Source organism: Labrus mixtus, chromosome 12, assembly GCF_963584025.1.
Source record: "Labrus mixtus chromosome 12, fLabMix1.1, whole genome shotgun sequence".
Taxonomy (NCBI): Eukaryota; Metazoa; Chordata; class Actinopteri; order Labriformes; family Labridae; genus Labrus; species Labrus mixtus.
In genome coordinates this window covers 16,312,955-16,338,735 of record NC_083623.1, presented here as the reverse complement: position 1 = coordinate 16,338,735, position 25,781 = coordinate 16,312,955, and the positions used below count along the sequence as shown (strand labels likewise).

The window sequence follows — 25,781 nt, the reverse complement described above, 5'->3', positions numbered from 1 at the left end:
TCAGGATTTTGAAACCTTGACTTCCTCCATTAGGTTTTTACATACACATAGCAAAAGTTTTAAGGACCCTTATTTTCATTTTTTTTATATTAACCGTTTATGGTGCATATTACTTAGATTATTTTGTACTTCATGAAGAAAACTAAACCTTATCATTTTGGAATAAATAGCTAATTTTTGCTAGATGACTTCCTACAGATTGTGGGACACTTGCACATTGCTGTAAACTACAAGAGTACACATGACTCACTATTTTCACAGGAAGTGTGTGAAACAAGTAAATACGAAATACCAGTGGCCTTATCATAAATCCATAAAAGGTATGTTGATACTCATTCAGTCTTAAAGTTTCCCATACTTTGAAGAGGTCACTTTTGTGCACTTTCAATTGCACGTTATCATGTGCACATTTTAATTCAATACACTTATTATTAATTCCTGAGGGGAAATTCACATATCCACTTAGTTATTAAGAGACATGCTGCTCACACACATAGGCTTGAAATACACACATGCACAAACAGGACATGTATTAGTGGAGAGACGTCAGAGTGAGGGGGCTGCACACAGGGGGGCTCCATGCGGTTTGGGTATCAGTTCATGACTCACTGTCACCTCTGCAGTTCTTAGTATTTGAACTTGTACCTCTCCTGCAACCAGACTGATTTCAATTTGGTCAGTACTTTAAAAAGTGTCCCCCTGGTTCCTGACACAAGTCCCTACAGGCTGAGCTACTGCCGCCAGTTAGAGTGCACAAGTACAAACTTTAAATTGAAAACTTTCAGGTGCATGCTTACAAATGCAACTTGAAGTGCACATTTTAAAGTGCATGCTTTAACATGCAGAAGCGCACGCATTGAAGTACACCCATTAAATGCCCACTTTTGAGTAAGTGAAGTGCACATTTCAAGGGCACACTAAAGGTACAGCAGCAGCTGCAGTGGTGGAAGAAACATGTGCCGAAGCTCTCAGCTGCAAGCAGTTGCACTACAATATCTTTAGGACCGCATGTTTAGTTTAACATGAAAACTGAAGTGTTACAGCGAATAGTGTCCACTAGATGGAAGCATAGTCAAATAGAGGGTAAAAATTAAAAAGGAATTTAAGCCTTATTTTTTTTGTCTTCAATCACATGGTTTATGGTCAGCATCAGCACTTGTGTGATGTTTTATACTAGACAAGTTTTTGTTTTTAGCTGGTCTAAATTTAATAATTTATTTGAAAGCTCAGTTTAGACTCACAAATGTGAAGTTGGGGTGAGTCAAATATGGACTTCACAGAGATCTTTTTTGAAAAATTTGAATTGTAAAGAACTCTCATTAGAATTGTCAAAAATGAAGAAAATGTAAAAAGTGTGAATGTGTTTATGTTATATAGTGGGACTATTATCTTTTATTACCATTGTGTTTATATTTAATTTTTTTTCCTTTCTGAGAATCCATCCTGTCTGTCTGTTAAAGAGGAAGATGTTTTTTGCAAACAATAAGCACCGTCTCCTCGCTGCATATCCTCTCTCCCCATCCTGGCCCGTGACCAGTTCAGATAACAGATGCTCATTCATCAAGTGATAACACTGCCTGCCTCTCCAGGACCACTACCCTGTCTGCAAGCAAACATGCTTAGCCCTTTACACAAATGCACAACGACAAAACAAAATCAAGACATTCAGACTAATGTGTCCAAATATCAGGCTGTGAAAGTCTCTACAAGAAGAGCAGGAGTTCATGGTAGGAAACAAATGATCCAGAGGTGAAAGAAAAAAAATGAGTCAGAGTAAAAAAAAACCAGGAAGTGATAAAATAAAACAATTACATAAAAGGTTAAAATCCTGACAAAAATAAAACAATAAGAATACAAAATTAATCAACATATTATGTAGACTCGTCACTTTTAGATAGATTGCCTGTAGTCATATTATTGTATGCACAGAAAAAAATGCAGAATTGTGTTAAAACACATGGACTGTAAATATTATGGTGAAAACATATATGGATATGCATATGGTGTTTTTTATGTAGTTTCACAAACACAGTTGCACTGTGGGATGAAGTTATGTATGCGTATTTATAATATATGCAATGATACATGTAAAAATATATATATAGTATAATATAAAGTATAAAGATGCACCAGAGTAGATACACATGATCATAATTGCATCAGTAATATACTTGAAAAGATGTAAAGTATGATTTACATATATATGACTGTTATGTGACGTGATAAAGTATTGTGCAGTAGTATTTGTGTAGTGATGTTTGATGGTGACAGATCAGTATTGTAAAATCTAGACTATCATGAAGAGAGTTCAGTCGAGGCCTAATCCTTAATAGGGTTGTTTTTTTTTGTTTTTTTTTTGCTTTACTCAACAAGTTAAAAACTTTCAGATAACATTTTTTTTTACTCTGGCATTTTTACTCAATGTACCTAATTTGGCACATGAACTCTCTAAACCCTTAACAGTAAGGTGTGGATTTAATAATACTCATTTTTCTGTCCATGCCTGAATGAATGAGTTCTGCTGTCTACAGCTGAGTCAGTCTGGAGCCAGTTCACCCTAAAATACATAATGTTCCTTGATAACATATCAGGGAATTCCTCATTCAGACAAACCTTACATAACTATGATGAAAACCCTGTTCCTGCAAGTCGTGCACTCTCACACACTTCCACTCACATGCAAACACACATACACACACACACACACACACACACACACACACAAAGAAACAACACCACATCTGGCATTGACTGGAGAAAAGGGAGTTCAGAATAGTTTGGTATGAGCCTGTATTATAGCGATATGTTATCCTCCCATACATAAACTTTCTGACTTAAAGACACATCACTGATTTGGTTGACATTGACATTAAAATCAACTTCTAGACCTCGCTTTCACTGTACTGATAAAAACAGAGAGATGAAAAAATGCATTGTAAAGATGCACAATGATTTAAGGTAGGTCTTGTTATGACATCAAATCAGGATATCTAAAATTCTCCACCAGCAACATCCTGAAGCTCTTTTAGCTGGACACTAAAATACATTAAAGGAAATATTACATCACAATAGTCTGATATGTTGTCTTATCTTACTGTGACAAGATTGTGAATTACATTGTTTTCTTGTTTTTTTCCCATAGAGGCAGGAGAATGCATGAACAACTCAAAAAATGGGATGAGAGTGTTAAGAAGCAGCAAAGGTATCATAGGAGAACAACTCATACCAATAGGAGCAAATGATGATCGGTTAAGAAGGTTTTGTAAACATATAATTGACATGACTTTTCCCCTTTTTAAAGATTTATCTTCCATACACTCCAATGCAAAATGTCCCCATTGGAATGAAAAGGAAATCTATGAGGTTTGAGTTTAAACTACCGGTTCCCCAATCTTCTGGGCAATACATCTTCATCATAGAACTGGAGGGTTTTATTTTTGTAACTTTCCATAGGATTTTAAAGCAAAGTGGATTTCAAAACAGCAAGAGAACCAATCAATGTCCCATCTGCTGCAATGCTAAATGAGAACAGGAGGTGATGCATCAAACCAGTTTGGCCCACATGTTAAATCTGCTCCTCTCTTTACTTGAAATCCATATCAATGTGTCGAGCAGACTCTTCTGATATGGAAAATACTCTTTATATAGCAGATATAATTTTCTGTGTGACTTGAACATACTGTACGAAGAGGTGACATTTTATGCACGTTCTAAACTTCTTTTCGTTTTCTCGTTATAACGAGATCTTCATCTAGTAATAAAAAGAAACCAGGCAACAACAAAAAATCCCCACATGAATGCAATACGCTTCCGTAAATATCTCTACTCCGTACTCTACGACACCTCAATCACTATAGCAGCTCGTACACACACAGTATGTATTCAATATAGATCAACTTCAAGGATACTATAAGTGCATACTTAGAGCTATCAATATTGGTATTGAATACCTGGGAGCAACATGAGCCACCTTGAAAATGTATTTAGAAATGTGGTAGTTAAGGTACATATCACGAAACATCCTTTAACACATTAGTAGTCTTAACATTTTTCAGTTCATTCCTCTGAAACAGAATCTCATAATTTTAGTAGTTTGATCTTTACAAGGCCAGTGTTGTCAAAACGAAGTCAATGAGACGATTAAAAACCTTAAGAGGGATGCCTGCTGACATTAATATACATGAAGTTGTATGTTATTTTTGAATGTGAACTTGTGTGTGTTATGACAGGATGTTGACCTCGTCCATGGCCTCTGTGTTAGCCAGGAAGCGGTTCAAGGAATGACTCGGGGTAACTTTTTACAGACACTTTACATACTGGTTGTTTCCTCCAGTCACAGGATATAGAAACACTACAGAAACAGCTGACCTGACACCCAGGTCATACAACACGTGAACTGTCAATCATTGTCATTTATTTTTGACAGCTATGAGCAGGAGGAGCTGATGTCAGACTAAATGTAACTAAATGATTTTTAACAAAGATGATATCAGTTTGTGGATTAATATTAGATTTAGAAATTCAGCAAAATCTCAAAAATATGTTTTCAAATCATAAAATTAATCTCACGATTTTACAGATTAAAATAGATATATTATTATATATCGATATATTGAATGAACCCTGGTAATCACTTAAGAGGAACAATGTTGCCAATGAATGCAAGGACAGTCACCTGTATGGAGTGTAGTCTAAGTGGATTCATATTTTTATTGTATTTGTTTAAAAAAAAAACTACTTTTAGCCAAGCAACATTTTAAAAATAAGACAATGGCTTACCTCTGATTTGTTTTCATGTTGTTTTCACGCCCTTTTCTCCAACTTTCTGTCACCATAGATTTAGAGGGCAATTAACAGTTGGGTGTCACCACTCGACCGAACCTTGTGACTACTCCACCCTCAGACATGCACCAACTTCTAGAAGATGTGATTGTCACAAGTGGATGTGCCAGTGTACTCAGCTACAGAGGTATGAGTCAGGTTAATGCCTCATGCCTTTCAAAAAGTGTTTAATGTTTGAACTGGTGTGTGATGATTGGAAGATGGTAGGGGATCATGTCATTGGTTGGTCAGGCTTGCCTGCACAGTGGGGATGGATCTACAGTGTGAAAAGAAAGGTAGTCCTGGTGAAGCTCACTGCTGGCAGGTGAATAGAAGCAGCCAGCAACTTTGAATGTCACAGAGTCCACACGTCGGTCCACAGATGAGCTTGCAGGGCTTTCAAAATGAATAGAAGATTAAAGAAGGTGAAGACCAAATGGAGAGAAAAGACATTATGAAATTTGAACGATGATATTTTGATTGTAGGACAGAAAAAGTGAATCTAAACCTTAATCTCATTAAAACAAGAGAAACAGGAGAGAAACAAGTCCAACTAATAAAATAAAAGGTTTCACAGTACGGGCAGTGTTGTTAAGTTAGTGTTAAGGGGACAAACAAACTCAATGTACAGTCGATGTTTCCTTTCCAGCTAAAGGTAAGAATTTAAAGAATCATTTTTGTTGTTCTCTTAAACTAAAAAGTCTGTCGCAAAAGATTGTCAAAGAAAGGAGGTTAGGAATGGCTTTGATGAGAATTATGCGCTGCCCTGAACTCCTTTCCTGAAAATATCTGTTAGATTTTCTCCATTATCAGGGAGCAGGAGCGGGTCCAGACTTTCAGTTAGGATGGCCAAACTGGGGCACCAATTTATGAAGGGGTGGCATTGAAGTGTGCATGCAAACACACAAATGAAAGCATTTATTTACCCTTCACAACTGCTCTAATATGAAAATTGAAGGATCTAAAAGTTGTTATTTTCCTGTCTATATTGTTTTAACTTTTAACTTAAGTAATACAACAGGAAGGCAACATAAACATTTTTTTGTTAACTCAAATAGAATATGTGTGTGCAAGTGGCCTTTTCAAGTACAGAAAAAAATAAAATAAACGTGCTACATTGAAATGCAAAGAAAGCTACAAGCAGCCTGTTGCAACACAGCACTTTTAGCTGATTTTAAAACAAGTCGTGCCTCTGAAAAGGCAAATGGCTCATCATAGTTTTGGATTTGTGGTGGAGCAATCAGATTTCAAGTGTGGCCCAGTCAGGCCAGCCCCGAAACCACTGGATCTGCCAAATGGAAACGTTTTAGTTCTGCTGGATGGATTCCACCTTTTGTTTTTCTTTTTGGTCGATTACTTTTTTGAGGTAACTTTTGTTGGTCTTATTTAACCAGCTTTAATACTAATATGTACAACTTTAATGAGTAATATCTTAACAGGCAGAAAAATATATTCAGGTTCCTGATATTGTTTGACCATGAAAATGTATTTCAGGCAGATTGATCCGTTTTGGTTTGATTGAACCGCATATATGGAATGTGTTGCGATGGCAAGAACAATATGTTAATACAATGTTCATCTTTTAGTGCAACTTACTTTAAGATTGTAAATTGATTACCATAGGTTTTTTTATATAAACTAAACTAAAACATTTTGACGTAGCTTTATGCTCGGTGACAGTCGAGTACACTCGTCTTAATTGGTAAATATTTGTTGATTTGATGTATTTTGAAAGCTTCTAAGTAACTTCTGGTTACATTTTTAGTGTGTTTGCAGTCTGAAGTTCATTTCAACAGTCATAACACTGACTGTACTGTATGTATGTGTGTATGTTTGGGTGTGTTTTCATGCATCAAGCCCACCCAGTGTTCTCAGATAACAGTTCCCTCGTGTTTCTGGTGGATATGTTCAATTGTGATCTATAGCTTCCTCGTACACGCCTCTCGAGAAAAACACACGCATCCATCATTCACTTTCAGCACAAGCAGACAAAGACACACAGACACACAGTTTCATATATCACTGCTGACATGCGTCCAATTTTTGTAACCATTGACAAAGATATGCTGTGTTTCCTCTTCAAGAGATTAGATGCAAACTTACAACAGACAAACATGTATTAGCTCTCTCTCTCTCTCTCTCAAGTCTGTATCCGCTCTCTTACATTTTCACCTTTTCTAGGAAACTCTAAAATACTCTTCTTTAGATAGTATTATTGTTCGTGCCTTTTTTCTAACTTATTTTATGTTTACTTCCCTTTCAGAATGTTTGTGAGCGTTTGGGTGGTCTGTGTTCAGGAACGTTCCCTAAATTCTCAAACTGATTTTTTTTCCTCAAATGAAAAAAAAAGCAAAAAAAAAAAGTACTAAAACCCTTGTAGTTGTTCAGTCATCCTTTTCCCATGAATCCATTATTATGTTTAAATTTGAAAAAAATAATGATTAGAAAACATTTTTTAAATCTTCAGATCTTCAGTGTATAATGTAGGACGTGTGAGCGTGTAGGGTGTGTATCTGAGTTGGAACATTTGCGTGTGTCGGTGTGTAAAGGTCAAGGTGGGACAGTGGGAAGTAACTAACATGAACACAACTGCCTGCGTGAGAGGAGAGAAGACTTCATCTCTCCCTGTGTGTGTGTGTGTGTGTGTGTGTGTGTGTGTGTGTGTGTGTGTGTGTGTGTGTGTGTGTGTGTGTGTGTGTGTGTGTGTGTGTGTGTGTGTGTGTGTGTGTGTGTGTGTGTGTGTGTGTGTGTGTGTGTGTGTGTGTGTGTGTGTGTGTGTGTGTGTGTGTGTGTGTGTGTGTGTGTTTCTGCATATGTTTAGACTCTGAGTCACACAGTCAGAGGGGATGCTATGACTTCCTGCTTCTCACATACACACACACACACACCAATTCACATACATAAACAAGTCCCCAGATAATACAAAAATGATTATGAGCTTATATTTCATACTTTCTTTGCTGCCATTTTTAGCTGTTGCCATTGTAGTGTTCAATGTCAGTGACTCTATACAAAGATTTGGAAAGGATGCTCTTATGTAAACACAGAGCAGAATTTATTTATTTTTTTAAGATTTATTTTTGGGCTTTTTCTGCCTTTTAATGGAGAGATAGGAGTGTGTCAAGAGTTGGAAATCAGGGAGAGAGAGAGTGGGGAATGACATGCGGGAAAGGAGCCACAGGCCAGATTTGAACCTGGGAGCAGAACATTTTAGAGGCACATTGCATGAAAACGTTCATAATGCAGTTTAAGCCAAACTCATTGGCTTCATGTAACATAATCTCCCTAAACTGAACCCAGATAAGAATGAGCCTCTTGAGTAATAGCATGAAGGAATTCCCTGTTTTCCTCTCTGCATGTTATCTGCAACCTACCGCCCCCCTACAAAGTTCTCTAAGATGAAAAACATAGTAAAAAAGTAAAATTGATGACATAATGCTTTTCTCCAGGAAAAATCCAACCAGTTAACATAAAAGGGTATTTCCTTCCTAAATTTACGATACTAGCATTGTTCATTTTCTATATGAACTTAATTCCAAAGGTTCCTCTTTTCGGGTTAGTTTTATGTTGTATGTGGTAACAAATCCTGGTAAGCTGAGATTCCATGTCTCTTCTAAAAAAAATAAAAAGGTACTTGCTATTGAATTACTTCTAATGCAAAGAAAACAAAGCACAAAGGAGAGTAGATATTCTTTAATACACTTTTGCACTGTTGAATATGTTGACAGTAGAGCAGTGAAGTGTGGATTTTGCAATGCAAAACCATCTTACAACAGAAACAACACCAGTATCTCCCAGTTCACAGCACTTCATGATGTAATCAGTGAGAAGTATGAAGACAACTTGTTTATCTGAAGGACTTTGTTTTGAAGAGAATCTAAGCATCTTGTGTCGTGCTCGTTGATCAGATGTGGCTTGTCTATAAATTCCAAACTAGCAAAGCGCCAAAGATGATGCACATGATTTCCCAACCTGTGTTCATGGAATGCAAACAGTCTTTATTATGTACAGTTGATTCACAGTAACAGTATGCAGACACTGGGAGGGGGCAAACAGGGGGCCATAAGCTGGAAATATTTCTGTTGATTCTGCAGCTCTTAGTGGGTGAACACTGTCTGGAAATCCAAATGTAGTTTAGTGTTACAACTGTCACTGCTTAACTCCAGAAATGGTCCTAACATGAAGCTTATATACAGTTATACATACTGGCATAATGCTACAGCTAATGAGCAACATTGTGAAGAGAGGTTACATATATAACACGTCAACAATTTAAACATGTGAAACAGTTGAAAGCCAAATTCCATTCAAAAACAGAAAACATAAGAAAATGTCTCGGTTAGCTTTTTGTTAGCATCACAAAATAAGCACACACGTCTGCGTTGACTATCTGGACTGTCAGGTTAGATTAGATTAGATACATTTCTATCAATAACCCACTGGAATACTTTCATCCACTGGAATACTTTTCACCTCAGTAGCATGTGTAATGCTAATGTTACAAACAAGAAAACATACATGTGATCATATGCATACAAGAGTAAGGATGTGCCCACGCGGAACTGTGAACATTAGACATTCAAATATGGAGGATGTCGGTACGCTCTTGTCCAAACAACATCCAATGCGTTTTTTTTTTTTTTTTTTTTTAATCATAGTCATTCGTCACAGTATTTCAGATCAGGTTTAGGATATTTAGAGTATTTAGAACTGTTAAGAAGAGGCAAAGTACTTGTCATTTAGTTTGTTTACCATGAGAGAGAGAAACGTTTTCTTTCTTTATCGCAGTCGGTCCGTCCAGATGCTACACTTAACAATGGCGAGCCTATAAACTCTGATTCTCACACACACTAATCTGACCATCACATTTAAAATCTCCAAAAGATATTTTATGAAAATTCTAATACTTTAAGAATCATATCAGCAAAGCTGTGGTCATTGTGGGTGGCTGTATTTGCTACACAGTCTTTGTAGTCAAACAACATTTACTGTATTGATAACATACATTTTTAAAAAAAAATCATGTTTGAGCCACTTGTTACTGTGATAAAACTGTTTATTTGCTTGTTTGTGATCTTCTCACAGTCTCCATTCACCTGAAATGATCTTTCTGAAAAATAACCTTTATTCTCTCTCTGTATGTCTTCACATGTATGCATCGCCTCGATTTGCTTCCAGTAGTTTGAATCAATTTACATTTTACTCTATTCCAGTGTTTCTTCCTTTTAACTAAATGCCGTATCAGATGTCCTATCATCTCTCTAACCACTGTTGACAGTAACTACTCTTAATATGTCACCCTGAAATAAAAAAAAAAAGGGCATCAGGCTAACAACTTGACTTGTTAAGACCCAGATCTACTCGGCTACAAGCTTTTTCAGCACTGCAGAAACAGCAATGGTGTCCGTCACTAAGCATCCATTGACTTGATTTTCATCAGAATGTGACTGAATGTTTGCTTTAATAGTTTTCACTTCAAGGAAAGGCTGACAGACTGAAATGCAGAAATGCCAGCAACAAAGCTCAGGACACTGGAAATGTCATTTATTTTGCTATTATGCTACATGAATAGTCATATTCTAATGTGGATATTTTTCTCTGGGTGGAGGAGGGGGGTCTACTTACAGGCGTAGGGGGCAGATGGTTACATAATCTTAAATCTACTCAGGTATTTTCCTCTTGGTAGGAGGCACCAGGTGTGAAGGCAGTTCTGATGGCAGTTCATGTCCCTCCAGTTTCACTTTTATCAGATGATTAGCCAAAGCAAACTCCTCATCATCCAGCATCCCATCCTTATCGATATCTGCCAGCTTCCAGATCTTTCCCAGGACTGTGTTTGGCAGTTTTGACTTCACCATCTCCCTCTTGGCGTTGGCTCCCGTTACCTTCCCGTTGACAGGAGATAATGTGTAGAAGATCTCGTCATAAGCAGGTTTGTCCCGTGCAACAACCCACTCTGCTTCGTCGATGCCTTCACCGGCCCCTTCGCCATACCCGTGTCCGAACGGGCCGTTCAAAGTGCCATCGAATGCACCTCCCTTCACGACTGCGTTGGGACGCTGGTTTTCCTCTTGGCGGACCAGGACCATTAAACCAGCGATGTCATTGGCCAGCATGTCATCCACTGCCTCCAAGAGTTTGAGCTTCAGAGGCTGAAATTTGTTGAGATCCTGAGCTTGGAGTTGGTCCTGGAAGAGGAAAATCCAGAAAACAAAACAAGTTAAGGACATGTCTGTCAAAACTCTTGAATCTTATTTTGGAAGCTTTTTCCCCCTGCTCACCTGCATCTTCTTTAGATTAGGAAAATCTCCAGGTGATATCTGATGCTCTCTTTCTATTCGTTTGTAAATATCTCCCAGGCTGGCGATCAGTTCTTTCTTTTTGTTCTCCTTCCCGAACACAGAGGGCATGTCTTTCTTCAGCGAGCTGATGATGTAAGCATGGACCTGCAGTGTGGAAATCACAGATGCTTATGTAGCCAACGGCAAATTTACAAGTTCTATTGATTATTCCTAAAGTTCTTCTAATTTATGTGATAATTCTTAAGACTTCATTTTCAGTTGACTTGGCATTTGTGTTCAATGTTAATAACAGAGCTTTGGCTGTGGATCAGCGGTAGAGTCGGCCATCTTTCAACTTGGTGGTTCTCTTTAAACGCTAATGCAACTATGCTGGAACCAAGGAATATACGTCACATTTTCTTTATTACTTGGACCAGCTGTGGTGTGAACGTTTTCTGAATTTCATCCACTACATACATTTGGCATTTCCTGTAAATTCTCATGTATGTACATGCCATTTCAATCAAGCAATGGAATGGCTGATCCCACCACTAAATGCAAACTATCATTTAGAGGTCAACTACATTTTGCAAAATAAAAAGTATCAAAATCTGGGCCTGTCATAAAAAAATGATTATAAATGAAGAGTGAGCTGAAGGGGTTGAACTTTTGACTCATGTGAAACATAAACATGAGACAAGAAAACCAGTTTTCTCTAAGTCCCTTATGAAATATTATCTCTTCAGAAGGAAAATAAAACTGGCTGATGGGTCAATGTTTTGATGCTCAAAGATTTAAATGGGACCACTGGGGATAAGATACAGCTGGACAACACATTGAAGACAGCCACAACTTAACAAATTTAAATAGAAAAAACTCTTTTCAACCCATTTTCAAATTCTTCAATAAAGAGATTTTTAAATATATGAACTAGTTATTCAACTATTTTGCTGAAACTTGTAGAATCATTGTGTTTTATCATTGCCCAGTTTTTAACCTTAATTCTATTTTTTTAACTGCACGATTCGATTGTATTACTTTAGAACTTTTGACAAATGGTTCAAATTAAATATAATGAGATCATATCTGTTGCAAATCTTTAGTCTGGGGACACTCAACAATTCTTTGTTAAGATGAATCATACAGTTAATCTCAGTTATTACCTTTGTTGACATTTGTTTTTAATACTCAACACAAACTAAAGATGGCCCAAATGATGGGAAATAAACTCATTTGTTTTGTTGCTGTGGTGATGAATGAGTGTGTTTCCCTGAAACCACATTGAGTCCTTGAAGCACATCATAAAACACACAGACACACACACACACACACACCCTATCAGAGGACAAACAGGAAAACAGCACTGATTACTCTGTTTGATAAACCTGTGTGTGTTTGTGTGCATCCTCTTTGTTTCCTCGAGCTACAACCGGCAGCGGACTGTCGCCTCTCATACCTGACTTCCTATTCCAGGGGAGGAAACAGGAAGTAATTCACTGAGAGGAGAAACGCCCCATTTGTCTTCTTCTATTAGCTCTGTGACAGGGACGAGCCTTTTCTGTCAAGGTTACCAGCTGGACAGGGTGGGGAGAGCGAGCGAGTGACGGGAAGAAGAATAGGAAACACACACACACACACACACACACACACACCTGTTCATGTGAAATAGCAGTAGCGTACCTTAGCTAGTCTGGCCCTCTTTATTAGATCGTTGAGTTTTCTGAGGGCTGCATTCCTTGGTAAAGACTGAATGTCCTTGAATAAATCCTGTTCCTCTGCTTCAAACAGCTTCCTGTTCTCTGGAATCAGCAGCGGGTGGGACCAGAAGGACCCGATGTAGACACGGATCACCTGTCAGAGAGGGAGACGGACGGAATCAGCTCATTTAACCCATGCATAATGTACTGACCTCTAAAAAAACAGCTACAAAAAAAAAACTTAGTTTAGGTCAAAAGGAAAAAATAAAAATGAGTATTTCCTAAAATAAAGTAAATTTTCCTACAAAGAATAATTTCCTTTTTTTTAAATGTACAGCTTGTGCTATTCACAACAACCCAAAGGAAGGCAGCGTGTTTAAACTTGGCCAAAAAGGCCTGAAGAAGCTGCTCTGTTCCCAGTATTCATGCATCTCCATTATTTTATTTAGTATCAGTTGCACCAATGATTTCTGGCTGTGCTACTGCTTGTCACATGCTCTGACTTTTTGCAAAAGCTTGGACTTTCTGGCCCCACACATGCATCCCCTCCAAGACCCAATGTCTGTTTTTACACATATTTCTTTCAGCTTACCTCAGGCGTGTTGACTATTTTCCCCAGCGACCACATCAGGGCACCGTACACTCTCATCAACTGCTGGGTCTCTATCTGGTCAGCCTTGTTCAGCACAACCCTGGGGGAAAAAACAACAGACTTTCATTGATTGATAGTAAAAATCATCATACCTAGTTGATGTACATGAGCAGAGACTTGAACTTTAAACATCTCTGTTTTATAGGATTTAATATGTCTGTGAGTCAACTAATCCTACAGTACCTGATCTTGTCTTCATGGTTCTTTAGGGCCTTTATCACCTCTGAGAACTCATCAGAGATGTCCAGTTTGTGGGCGTCAAACAGTAATATGATCCTGTCCACTCGCTCTGCAAACCACTCCAAGACTGCCGCAAAGTCATAGCCTGAGGAGGAGGAGGAGGGTGAGAGAATCCAGAAAGGAAAAAATGTGAAATTATGATTTCAAATGATGGTTGGAAGAAAATGTTACCAAACATACATTTCAATCTGTATGCTTTTACTTCTTGTTTCTTAGCTCCCATCCCATATCAGTTTCGGATATATCATTAATATGTGTCATTTCATTACTGGTGAATAGAAACGAGTAGAATAACCTGCCCACACTACATAGCATGAGTCTCTATGATGACACATGATCAACTCTGTGTTTAACCCGTGACCTAAGACATGAACTTCATCTGAGTGTGTTGCAATATTCCCAAGAGAAAACCATTACACTGGCTTAAGGTCATGGAAGAGGCAATATGAAGGACGCCCATATTACAACATGCTGAGAGAAAAGAATGTGTTTACAGACAGAGGAGGTCCTGCCAGGCTTCAACTAAGTGGATTTATGTAAGTGAACAATTAGAGGGGAAAGCAATTCTAATGATATTTCTTCATCTAATTTGGCCTTTTTGTTCTTTTAAAATTAAGTAAAATAAACGAGATATTTAAGAGCCTTTAGAATGAAAGAAGGAAGCTTAAAGTGCATGGATGAGAAAATGCCTCCACACATTCCTCCATAATGCCTGAATAAATGAATCAGTGATTACAGCTGTCAGCAGAAGTACATCATTTCCTCCTTTGACTTTCTGTCCTACTCAAGGACAGACTCTTACCTCCACAGTATATGAAAGGGGAACAAAGAACAGAAGGATGGGGCTTCACCTCAGATTAGTGAGTTTTAATGTTCAACACAACACAGAAGGATGCATAAAAGATGCAGAGTCAGCGGTGAGCCTGTTAGAGTATATCAGCTCTCATTCGTTGTTGAGTGGTAGTAGATATGGAGTATTAAATGAGTGTTAATACAATGAAAGTTTCTCCTTTTAAATAAAAAACTTAAAATCTACACGCTTGAATACTGTATATCTTAATCTGTTAACACTAGTCTAAACCCTTCTTACATACATACTGGTGCTTTGATACTGTGGCTGCACTGTTTCTCATCACCGCTGTTAAAAAAGAAAACAGTGAATACAAGCTTTAACGTCTCGTTTTCCTGCAATTTCTGTTGATTCATCATTTGGATGTGAGAAAAAAGTATTAGTATATAAAACACATCATTTAAGAATGGAGCTGTGTCTTCTTGTCATGTGCACCATGGCCTGAGAGGAGACAGAGAGGTACTCTGCTGCTTTAAGCAAAGTAATGAAGCATTAAGAGAAAGGCAGATACCTTGATATTCTGAATTGAAGTGGATTACTCTTCACATGAAGCACTTTTCACTTGGCTTGGGGAAAATCATGACTCAGTACATAGGTTCACTTTCCCATCCCAGAGCCTGCGCTGTTTTGTTATATTAGTTATCCCTAGAACCATAAAGGGGCATTATACAGGATGCCTGACAGTTGTGGGGATCATTATCAATATGGGTACATTGTGGGGGGCTATCTTCAGGCCTAGTGTTGGCACTTCAGTAGTGCTGCATATTCAGAAACTTATGACTGGGGAACATGAATGTCCTATTTACATTTGGGAAACTTATACAATGATGGCAAAGGAAGAAAGACCACAGGATCACTGAGAGGGAAACAAATATTGTATTTTCTAAAGGGGTCACAAAAACAAACCCTTATAACATTTTGAATGTAATAGAAATTGAAAGGGACAAACACTGCTTCAATTTTTTAATTGTGATCCATATGGCTAAACTATTCAATCATCTAACTGATAAGGTTAACTATTTTCCCCGAACCGTTTGACAAGAGTCAAGTGAAGAAGATGTAACTGTCCATTAATTCTTCAAAGTATCTCTTTGATTAGCTCTATTTTGTGCAGTTGGCTGTGTGCCAGGTTTTCACAATCAATACCTCCATAAGGACATCTATGTAGGCTGCTATAGCCTGACAAATCCTCATCTGGACGCACACACACACACACACACACACAAAAAACACATAAATGCAGACAGTGGGAAACAATACCTCAGGGTGAAAGAAAAGCTATAGTTCCAAAAAATGACACACAGAACATAGAAAAATTAACAAAACTAACAGAACGTACAAAAAACATACGGATGGAATATGATGAACATAAGGAAATGAACAGTGACTATACAAACCCCCCCCCCCCCACACACACACACACACACACACACACACACACACACACACACAGACACGCACACAGTCCCCAGAGACAACACAGCTGTGCTGAGTCAGGAGAGGTTAATGTTTGCCTGTATTTTTTTTATATCCAACAGACAATAGCAGGGTCACACCTCCATGTGCTGAGTATTTGGTCTGACAACATGTTCTGAGACTTTGACTAAACAAACAGAAAGTAGAGGAGAACTGCTGTGGGTCTGTTCTCATGTCATTACCTCCATTAGTAAACCAAATGTGAGTTTCAGTTTGTGCTGACAGCACATTGACTCTCTCTTGTTTCTCAACAGCAAAGCTACAGAAATTAAGGTTTGCACGACAAAGATTAATCCAGACCCAACCCTACTATGAAGTAATGTGTTGAACTCAGTGACCACAAGATGCTTCTTGTTCTTATTCTTCCTTCAAAACTACATAAGTGTGTTTATCTGTTTTATCACATAAACATTCTAGATTTATAAAAAGTACTTTGGAGAAACAGAAAAATCTGCTTAGAGCCGGGGATTGGGATGAGAATATGATGAAGAAAAATAACATTAGCATATACTGTAATAAGGAAATCATTCCATTATAATGGAATACAGGTTCTTTTTGACTAAGCTCTAACGTATTCAGTCTGATAATTTCATTCAAATGTATTCTTGCGAGCCATAATCTGCATAAGAAAACAATAAAACAGTGCTAGTTTAACTTGAGACTGGTTGTTTCAGTAAAGAGCAAACAAAACGAGGGAGTGAAGGGCAAACAGGGAAGGAGACATGAAAGAAACTCAAAGATGGATGAAGAGAGAGGGAGTGAGTGAATGTGGGAAAGACTTAAATAATTGTGTCCTTTAATTCTTCCTGCTCTTTTGTTACTCTTAGCTGTTGGTATGGCAATGCCAGCTTTCAGCTTTGGGAATTCCAGCCTCGCCGGACACATATCAAAGAGTAAGAAAGGTGGGAGAAATTCCTGTGAGCCTTTCACACCAAAACTTTACTTATTTATTTTTATTTAACACCGCTATCATCTCTCTGCTGGTTGTTCTCGTCTTGCAAAATTCTGAAAAGAATAATAATTAAGAACCATATTGTTTCATTTTAATATGTTTTTCTTTCACATTTGGACAAAAACATGCTTCAATTAATGTAAATAATTAAAGACTTCCAATGACCTGATATGAGCACAAAGGGGTAAGCACCAATGAATAGGCTAAAATCAAAAACGTATTGAGACAAATCGCTTTTTATTTTAAAAGATGAAATGTCAGGGGGGAAAAGTGTCTTTAGAACTTTCCTCTGGTTTCTTTTTGTCAGTCAAATTGAAACATCAAAACACTGTCTGTTTGTCGTCTAGACTTTAATTAAATCATTCTTGGTTATCTGAGTTTTTTCTGAAAAATAGTTTGTTAGTGGTTCAACATGATAAATACATCACATGTCTCTGGGGATGCTGGGAGGTTTCAAAAATGTTAAGTCAAAATTTAAGAATGATATTTACAGCTGCTACAAATGACAAGTCAACAACACTGTGTGTCTTATTAACTAAGGCACTTCGTTTTTTTTAAATATGGTGTCCTCTCTCTACTGAAGAGTTTACCCTTCATAAATATATATTTTATTTTACTGAATTTACAGAAAAAAATGCTAAATTTCATCCTTTCCATGGACATTTACAGCTCAAAATCATTAACTGGCAGAAAATCAAGATGACATCATTGAAAGAGTGCAAACCAAATAGCTCGACTGCCACTGAAGGTGATGGATATATGGCATTAATGCTTATAAATTGAAAAAAACATCACAGAGGTTGAAGCCTCCCTCTCAGTCAAAAACGTCCTCAGGAGAGCAGGAAAACTTTTAAGTCACATGTAACATGAATGTTATTGGTTTAAATGTTATCAGTCTGTTTGCACTGGTCTTGTTATATTTGGCTTTTTGTAGGTACAACCTTTTCACCTCACCCAAGCCTGAAAACACTTTCTTTGCATTATGTAGATAGACTTTTTTTTTTTGTTGATGTCTTTTTCTAGATTTGGATGCTTCCCTCAAGGTGTTTCCTTTTTCAAACAGAAAATGCAAACAAGCGAGTTGTGTTTGTGAGTCAAAGGTAAATCATATTAAATAAACACAACTCAACGACTCTCTCTATATGTGCAGATGTCAAGTCACCCTATAAGTTTGTAAACAATGTCCACTGTGCATGCGTGTGTTTGAGGGACAGAGGGTTTTTTTTTTGTCAATGCTTCCTGTTCTTTGAAATGAATAAGCCATAATCCTCCTGACAGCTAAAACCTAAAATAAACACACGCACACACACACTCACTCACAACCAAAGGAAATGCTGACATGCTTGTTCAGAGTTCAGTGGGACAAGGGGGCTGTGGCTGAATGAGTCCAATGAACGAACCCGGACACACAAACACACTCGGCCACATAAACACAGGGAAATAAACTTGCCAGTGCTATGAGTGTGTTTCTCACCTCGGCTAATTCTCTGTTTTTCCCCTGACAGGATCCCTGGTGTGTCAATCACGCTGATGCTTTCCAGCACTGGGTTTGGCAGCTGGGCACACACAAACCTAGAACACAGACACACACACACACACACACGTCGGGACAGGGAGAACACACACACACACACACACAAGGAGAAGAGAGGAGAGTTAAAAGAAAGCTGACAGAAGTGTAAAATCTTTTAATAACAAACATTGTCCCACATAAGACTTTTTCCTCAGTCTCTCTTCTTCTCTGACTCTGCTGTTCTTCCTCTCTCTGTCTGCAGCTGTATCAATACTAACAGGTTAGCAGGCGTCCTCACTGTGAACCCCATAATCCCCCCAGGGCCTTCTCAGCAAGGTCACCACAGCAAGAGCAAAAGAAAGACTTTTTTCTGCTGTTTCTTTTTACCTTTTCCAGAAGGATGACTATGCAGAGATGACTCTCTCTCTTTCTCTTTCTCTCTCTCTCTCTCTCTCTCTCTCTCTCACACACACACACACAGACAGCCATTAAAAGAGAAAAGGCCTGACCAGTGAGCAGAGGGAAATTCAATCAACCAGGAATGTAGAGCTCTGGTGTGGATTCTCACTAGTACTCACTCCTTCTTTCTTCTCCATGCTCTTTCTCAGTGTTTCCCCTCTACGTTAACATACTTCACCTCTTACATCACTTCATATTTTCAGCATGAACACACCAAAAAAGATATCTGACAGCATCTGCCATCATTGTATTTCATCCACTGTGTGTACATGTGTGTGTGTGTGTGTGTACCTGTTTAGGAAAGCATTTCCAAACGCGTTTAGCTTTCTGAAGGGCTTCTTGGGATCAACCACCAAAGCGTTGCCAGGGATGACACCTTCTGTGTCGCCGTGCATCACCGCGATAAAGGAATCTGTGGTGGGTTCAGGGCCGATCCGCATTCCGGGAAAATCCTGCTCCAACAAGTAGCTGTAGAAAGAGATGGAATGACATAGCGTTAAACATAACAAACTTGGAGATGAGCTGTTTTTGATCAGTGAACCTTACAGTTGTACCTTTAGAGCAGGAATTTTTATTATTAAGGAGGAAACCTGAGATGATAAAAAATAATAACAAGGACATTAAGATTACCATGGCATTTTAAGACATCCATTTTTAAAGGTATTAGTCAAGGAAAGAAAATGTAATTTACTGAGCATTCACGGACAATGTTTACTGGTCTCAACTATTTCACTCCAAGGACCATGTGCAAGTTATGTAAAAAAAAAAAGTTGACAGAATCCTGATTTAAACAATCGCTGAAGGGGACTTTTCAATCAATACCAGCAAAAAGGAGATCATTCTGAATGATATGAAGCTGTATAAACAGAAAACCTTGCCTTGTCTGCCTTTAATTAGAAGCTGCTGGAAACCTAGTGAGGGGAATTATTTTACATCATCAGTACAAAAGAAGCCACTGCTCCAAACTCAGCAGCATAAGCTTTAATTTAAAGGTCACATATTATGCAAAATACCGATCACCATGTTTTTCTAACACTAATGTGTCTCTAGTCTGTTTCCAAACACCCTAATTATGAGAAAGGTTCATCCCCTCCGTCTTTTGCCTGCTCTACTTTACAGAGAATGTGTGCTCAAACAGGCTGTCTGGAGATTTTCCCTTTGTGACATCACAAAGGGCAGTAACCCCTCCCCCAGGTGGGTGACACTCAATGGGAATTGGCAAGTGTGCGAGTCATTGCACTGATCCGTCACCATAACCAATGACACCCCCAGAATATCAATGGGTTACAGCAGGTAAACTTATCATGTGACAATATCAAACAACAACAGTGTGGATTGGAACTAACTGTTTGGAACCATTACTGAGTTTAAAGTTAGCAGTCAGTGTTTTAACACCAATAGTAATTATCAGAGGGGGTCTCAGAATCAGATAAACCTCAGCTCAGGTATAAGAATATGTTTTTTGTATTAAAAAAAATGCATCAAAACATTTTTGGTATGGTTCTTGAAGAGCCCAGACCAAGAAGACAAATATTTAGAAGAATCTGTTCCTCTTCCAGTGCTGACAAGAGGAATGGTCAAATTTACAAGCATGTCAGACTTTTGTTTACCGATGATGAAAAACAGCTGACCGAGGTCAAGCAGGTTAAAAGGCGTATACAACCAAACACTACACTTGATGCATGTTTGGTTTTTAAAACAAGACCTTCAATACATTTTCAAAAAAAGTCAAATCGCTTCATTTTAAAAAAAACTTTAAATAAGTTTTGATGTCCAACCAAACCGATGCAAACTTATGACCTCACCTGTTACTGTTATTATGGCATCGCTGCAGACTTATAACTCTTAAGAAGTTCGAGGTACCATAGGTTGAATCCTTATCTGTTAAATAAGTGATCCAAATGAAGATAAGTGTCTTTCTGTTGAATTTCAGCCCTGACAAAGTGAGCACAGGCCATAAAACAAGTGATTTAGGCAAAACACTTTTAACTAAAAGGATCATAAATCTCAAGTATGAGACGGTGGGATGTGTGTGCATTTTAACAGATACCAGATGTGAGGCTGGTTCACTTTTACATCTCCACACACACACACACACACACACACCTTGTCAGGGGAGCCAACAGTGCCTGGTGGAGCTGTCTCTGCAAATCAGTCTGTGTGTGTTGGTCTGATGGGAGGTTGTGCAACAGCTGCAGATTGTATTGTTTGTTTTAGATCATAAACATCACAATAGATTGTGTGGAAACAGCGTATGGTAACACAGACCCCATGAATGAGATGGAAAAACTTAATTCAAATAGAATAAAATAGGCTTCTACGGAGAGTTTTTTTGGGGGGAAAATGTCTTCTGTAGTAAAACAATATATACTGCAATATATTTGATCACATCATCGGCATATTGCTTACCGTATAAAACAGCATTAATGTTGTATTCAAGTTAAATTGCTTTATTTTAGGGATAGGCATTTAATTGAAAATGACTACCAGAGAGCACTTATTAGCTTGGCGCTATAACATTATTAAAATGTTATAGCGCTATGATTAGAACTCTTAAGAACAGCGGCCGATTGTGCTTTGCCTCTGTGCACTGCCTGTCAGCACCTGTGTGTCCGATCAGACTTAAAGCTGTTCATTTGCACTTACTGATGTTGTTTCCTCCTCTCTAGGTCCTTGCTTGTGTTGTCCTTACTCTCCGATGTACGTTGCTTTGGATAAAAGCATCTGCTATATGAATTGTAGTAGTTGTAGAAATGCTAACTTTTTGCATCACGATTGTACTTTTAACTACTTTTTACTCAAAAATGTTTAAGTAAGAAAGTCTATGAGTAAAATAAATAATTTCTTAAGTTAAGAGATTTTCTTAGCATCTCTATAATCAGTACAGAGAGTGTTGTGTCACCTGATAATACTAATTTCTTCTTCGTTTGTTAATAAAAGGCAGTTAGCAAACAGTTATCAGATGCTCTAAAGACAGGAGGTGGAGGTGGTACCCCATTACAACCAGGCGCCAGTAAAACAAGTCATTGAGAAAATATATTTTTAAGATGAAAGTTGAATGAATTTGATACTGAATGTTCATGTTGCATAAATAAGTTGATTTTTTTTTATAAATATAGCTTAATTTATTTTCCAAAACCTTGCTTTACCTCAGGGGCTAAATAAATGTTTTTGTATGGACACTATGTTAAGTTTACGAACTTTAAATTCAGTTGAGTTGGCTGTATGTTGACTGTAGTATAAGTTAAACAGATGCTGACAGAGGATTCCTTAGGAATATAATTAATAGGTTTTAAACAATTATTACGTGTTAATCACAGTACTCAGCATATTTCTTATAATCCTTTAAATCCCATTAAAATGTATAATGACAAAAATACTGCGATCATAACATATCACCCTGGCATCTCTTGCCCCAATTAAACAAAAGGTAAGGGCCCTGAATTGCATGTCCATAACATATCTATGCTCTTTGAAAGACTCACAGCATGGACAAACTCAAAGAAAACTGAAAGTAAAATTACTCCCTTATTGTGCATCTCAATTAGATGCTGCTACTTGAAGAATGCTGGGAAATATGGCAATGTAGACCAAACTTGCAGTGCCAGCTGTTTGCATTGAAAGGCTCTTCAATTGGCACCAACAACGGGCCAGCAAAGAATCAGAAGGGTAAATATTGGACAAAAAAAAAGGGAAATCAATCAATTTCAGCCCTGAAATGAAGACAGGCTCAAATGACTGATGTCTGAATGACTGCCAGAGATGAGAGACTAAAATTACCCTCCACCCATTTCTCTTACTTTAAACTGCCACACAAGAAGCAATCACTAATCCACTTCACCTTGTAATATTAGTGAAGAGGAAAAGGGACAGCACTGCTCCGACATTCAGTGTTAAACCATGTGATATAAAATAAAAGATGCAGCGAGTGCAGCAGCCCTGACCCCAGGTTACTCAGCAGATTTTACATTCTGCGTCTAACTGCTACATGTCTGCGGTGTGGGGTCAGGCTTCAGAATTGTGGGAGTTATCATTAGAAACAAGTAAAAAAAAGAGGTGGGATTGGGAATCAGTGAGAAACAGACAGAAAGGAAGACGAGAGAGCAGGGATGTCTGCACTGTCCTGTCTGACTACAGGAAGTCACAAACAGCATCCTCTCTCAGGCTTTCAAAGGCTTACCCCACTAATTATGCTCTGCACTTGTGCCTGTGTGTGTGTGTGTGTGTGTGTGTGTGTGTGTGTGTGTGTGTGTGTGTGTGTGTGTGTGTGTGTGTGTGTGTGTGTGTGTGTGTGTGTGTGTGTGTGTGTGTGTGTAAGTGCAAGGGGGAAGATGTTAACAGCAGCCTTCAAAAGAGGCCCAACACTCAGCTGTTAATATGTCCTGCTGTAACGCACACAAAAAGAGAAATTCCAAGTCATAAGCTCTCAAAGAACTTTTATTTTTCATATTTTAAATGTTACCTTAAAAATAGAGAAATTATTGAATGCAGAAATAGGACTTAAACAGAAGCACTATCTGAGTGTAAGGTTAAGCGTGTCTTATCTCGTCGAAAACGACACAGGCATTATGTCTCTTTAGGTAATAAAAAGTATTCACTCTTCTTTTAACAGGGCTAATTCTGATCTTCACAAGATCAAAACAAAGATGGATTTATAAGCATCCCAACAACACACTCTAACATGAAATATGTACATCTGTCACTCTTATTGTCTACACCAGCACATGGAAACACACTTAGAGGAACACTTTGGTCACGGGCAGAGTTGTCTGAAGTTTCCATATGTATGTGTTCTGTGTTGGCAGTCACATAAACTTTTTTATGGATTCATTAAATCTAGCAGAGGCGTGGCACCGAGTAGTCAGGCTGATGGTGTTTGTGTGTGTATGATTGAGAAACCTTTGTTATTTTTTTAATTTTTATCTGTTTAATTGTTTTCGTTGTATTTTGTTTTAAGGCAATGCGTGTAGTTCATGACCCACTGGTGAAGCAGAAAGACAGTAAGGTCAGTTTGGGTGTGTCAGCCTCTTCCTATCTGTCTTTCTGGTGGCCCCTGCCTCATGTGTTTGTGATTCCCCTCTTTCACATGAAACTCTACAGGATTATGGTTGCAAGTTAAGGGTGGATGCTTTTTTTTTTTCTCACCGAATGAAGCTGGTCTTGCCTGTAGAGTACTGTCCCACCAGTAGGACCATGGGCTTGTTGTCAAAATCTGCATCCTCGAGAGCTGGAGAGTGGAACTCGTGGAACTTGTAGCCCTCCTCCAGCGGCAGGAGTTTGGTTTTGTAGAGCTTCTTAAGTCCATCACTGACAGTCTGAAAGACTTCTGGCTCCTTCCTCCTGTCGTCGTTCCCGAGCCAGCTGAACATTGTTACTGGATGCTTGTTGACTGGAGTATTGAATCTAAACAGTGAAACTGGCTAAAGCTGCTTTTGTTTGCTATGCCCTTGAGGGGTTTTAAACTTGTCTTTAAGTCAAGAAGAGAGAGATGTTTCCTCACAAATGAGACAAAAAGCTTTACATTAAAATTATTTCCAAACGTTCATGGAGAAAATCTGACCTTATTAACAAGGTCAACCTATAACCAAAAACAATATATAATGTTGTTTTCTGAAGGTTATATTATATTTAATGTTTTAAAAAGCCCTTTTAAATCCTGTTATTTTTATTCAAGATATTCAGTCTGTCCTGCCACACTGGTAACTGTTGTTATTGATAATATTGACGGTCAGCCAAAAGTTATATTCAGTCAAAATTCAGGCTTTTTCGAAATACTGTCTCAACCAATGTCTAAATTTTAAGAAAACAATATTTATGTCTTTTTGAGTAAATTTAAAATGGACCCTTCAAAAACACACTCATCATCGAGAGGTCCTCCCAGGTCCAGGCCACTGAAGATAAAACACCACATTCAATGAGTTTGTTTTTGTTTACTTATCTTTTTTTTTTTTAAGTAAACAAATGCTGTCCAAAAAGCCTAATTCATGCTGCTCATCCCCAGCATCACGTTTCCGCTATTCAATTTCGTCCAGCAGCTAGCAGAGGAATCCCAAATATGATGCACCGTGCTGCTGTCAAAGAGCAACCCGCCGTTATTGTTCAGCCGCTCCCGCTCTTCTCTCCACAAAACACCGCAGTTCTGCTCCAGACCAAACAATTATTTATGTCGTATTCGTGTCAAAGATAACGAGTAGCCTGTTTAACTAGCATCACGGGTTATTTTCTGTCACAGCACAGCGCTGAATGTAGCAGCAGCTGATGTCCTGCAGCTCAATTTAAATGCCGAGTCGGAGGAAACCCGAGCCCGGCGGAAGTGCCCAAAGGCTGGCAGTCCGGCCCACCGCGGTCCCGCCCAGTGATGCTGGAGCTGAAGCCGGGAAGGACGACGCCATGATGGATGAGGAGAGGCGATCAAGGACCTGCTGTTAAACGACAGGGCGCCACCTAATGGTACGGCCTTTCCACAGTCTAGGGTCGATGTTAACAATATACATTTATTTGTTCAAAATGTTACAAAAACATTATTAATCAACTAAGATTCAATATAATTTCCTTTCCTATTTAAATTATCCAAGCACTACAACAAGTTTGAAATCAAAGTTGTTGGCTGAAGTGCCTTTACTTGTGGTGATTCAATTTGGTTTTCAATCAAATCAAATCAATTGTAGGGTAGGCCTTATTTCTACATTGTGCTATCTTTACCAGACAGGCTACTTTTGAATACGTCTTTTAGAACAGACCTGTTCAATATCTCCAGATTTTATCCTTCTTGATGCAACTTTAGAATCAGTCTACTTTATTTTGTGTTTAGGCCTACATCAATGAGGATTTGACACCATT

At 38.3% G+C, this 25,781-nt stretch overlaps 1 protein-coding gene across 1 annotated transcript; it reads right to left on the bottom strand.

The window, feature by feature from the left end:
• Window positions 1-8,499: 8,499 nt before the first annotated feature.
• Window positions 8,500-25,258, bottom strand: ehd3 (EH-domain containing 3). The gene is made up of 8 exons (XM_061052315.1): window positions 24,087-25,258; window positions 19,233-19,409; window positions 18,444-18,541; window positions 13,635-13,776; window positions 13,392-13,491; window positions 12,783-12,953; window positions 11,103-11,267; window positions 8,500-11,009 (listed from the first exon to the last, which is right to left on the bottom strand). Exons 1-8 carry the CDS (start codon window positions 24,308-24,310, stop codon window positions 10,482-10,484), a joined length of 1,605 nt encoding a protein of 534 aa, XP_060908298.1. The 5' UTR covers window positions 24,311-25,258; the 3' UTR covers window positions 8,500-10,481.
• Window positions 25,259-25,781: the final 523 nt, after the last annotated feature.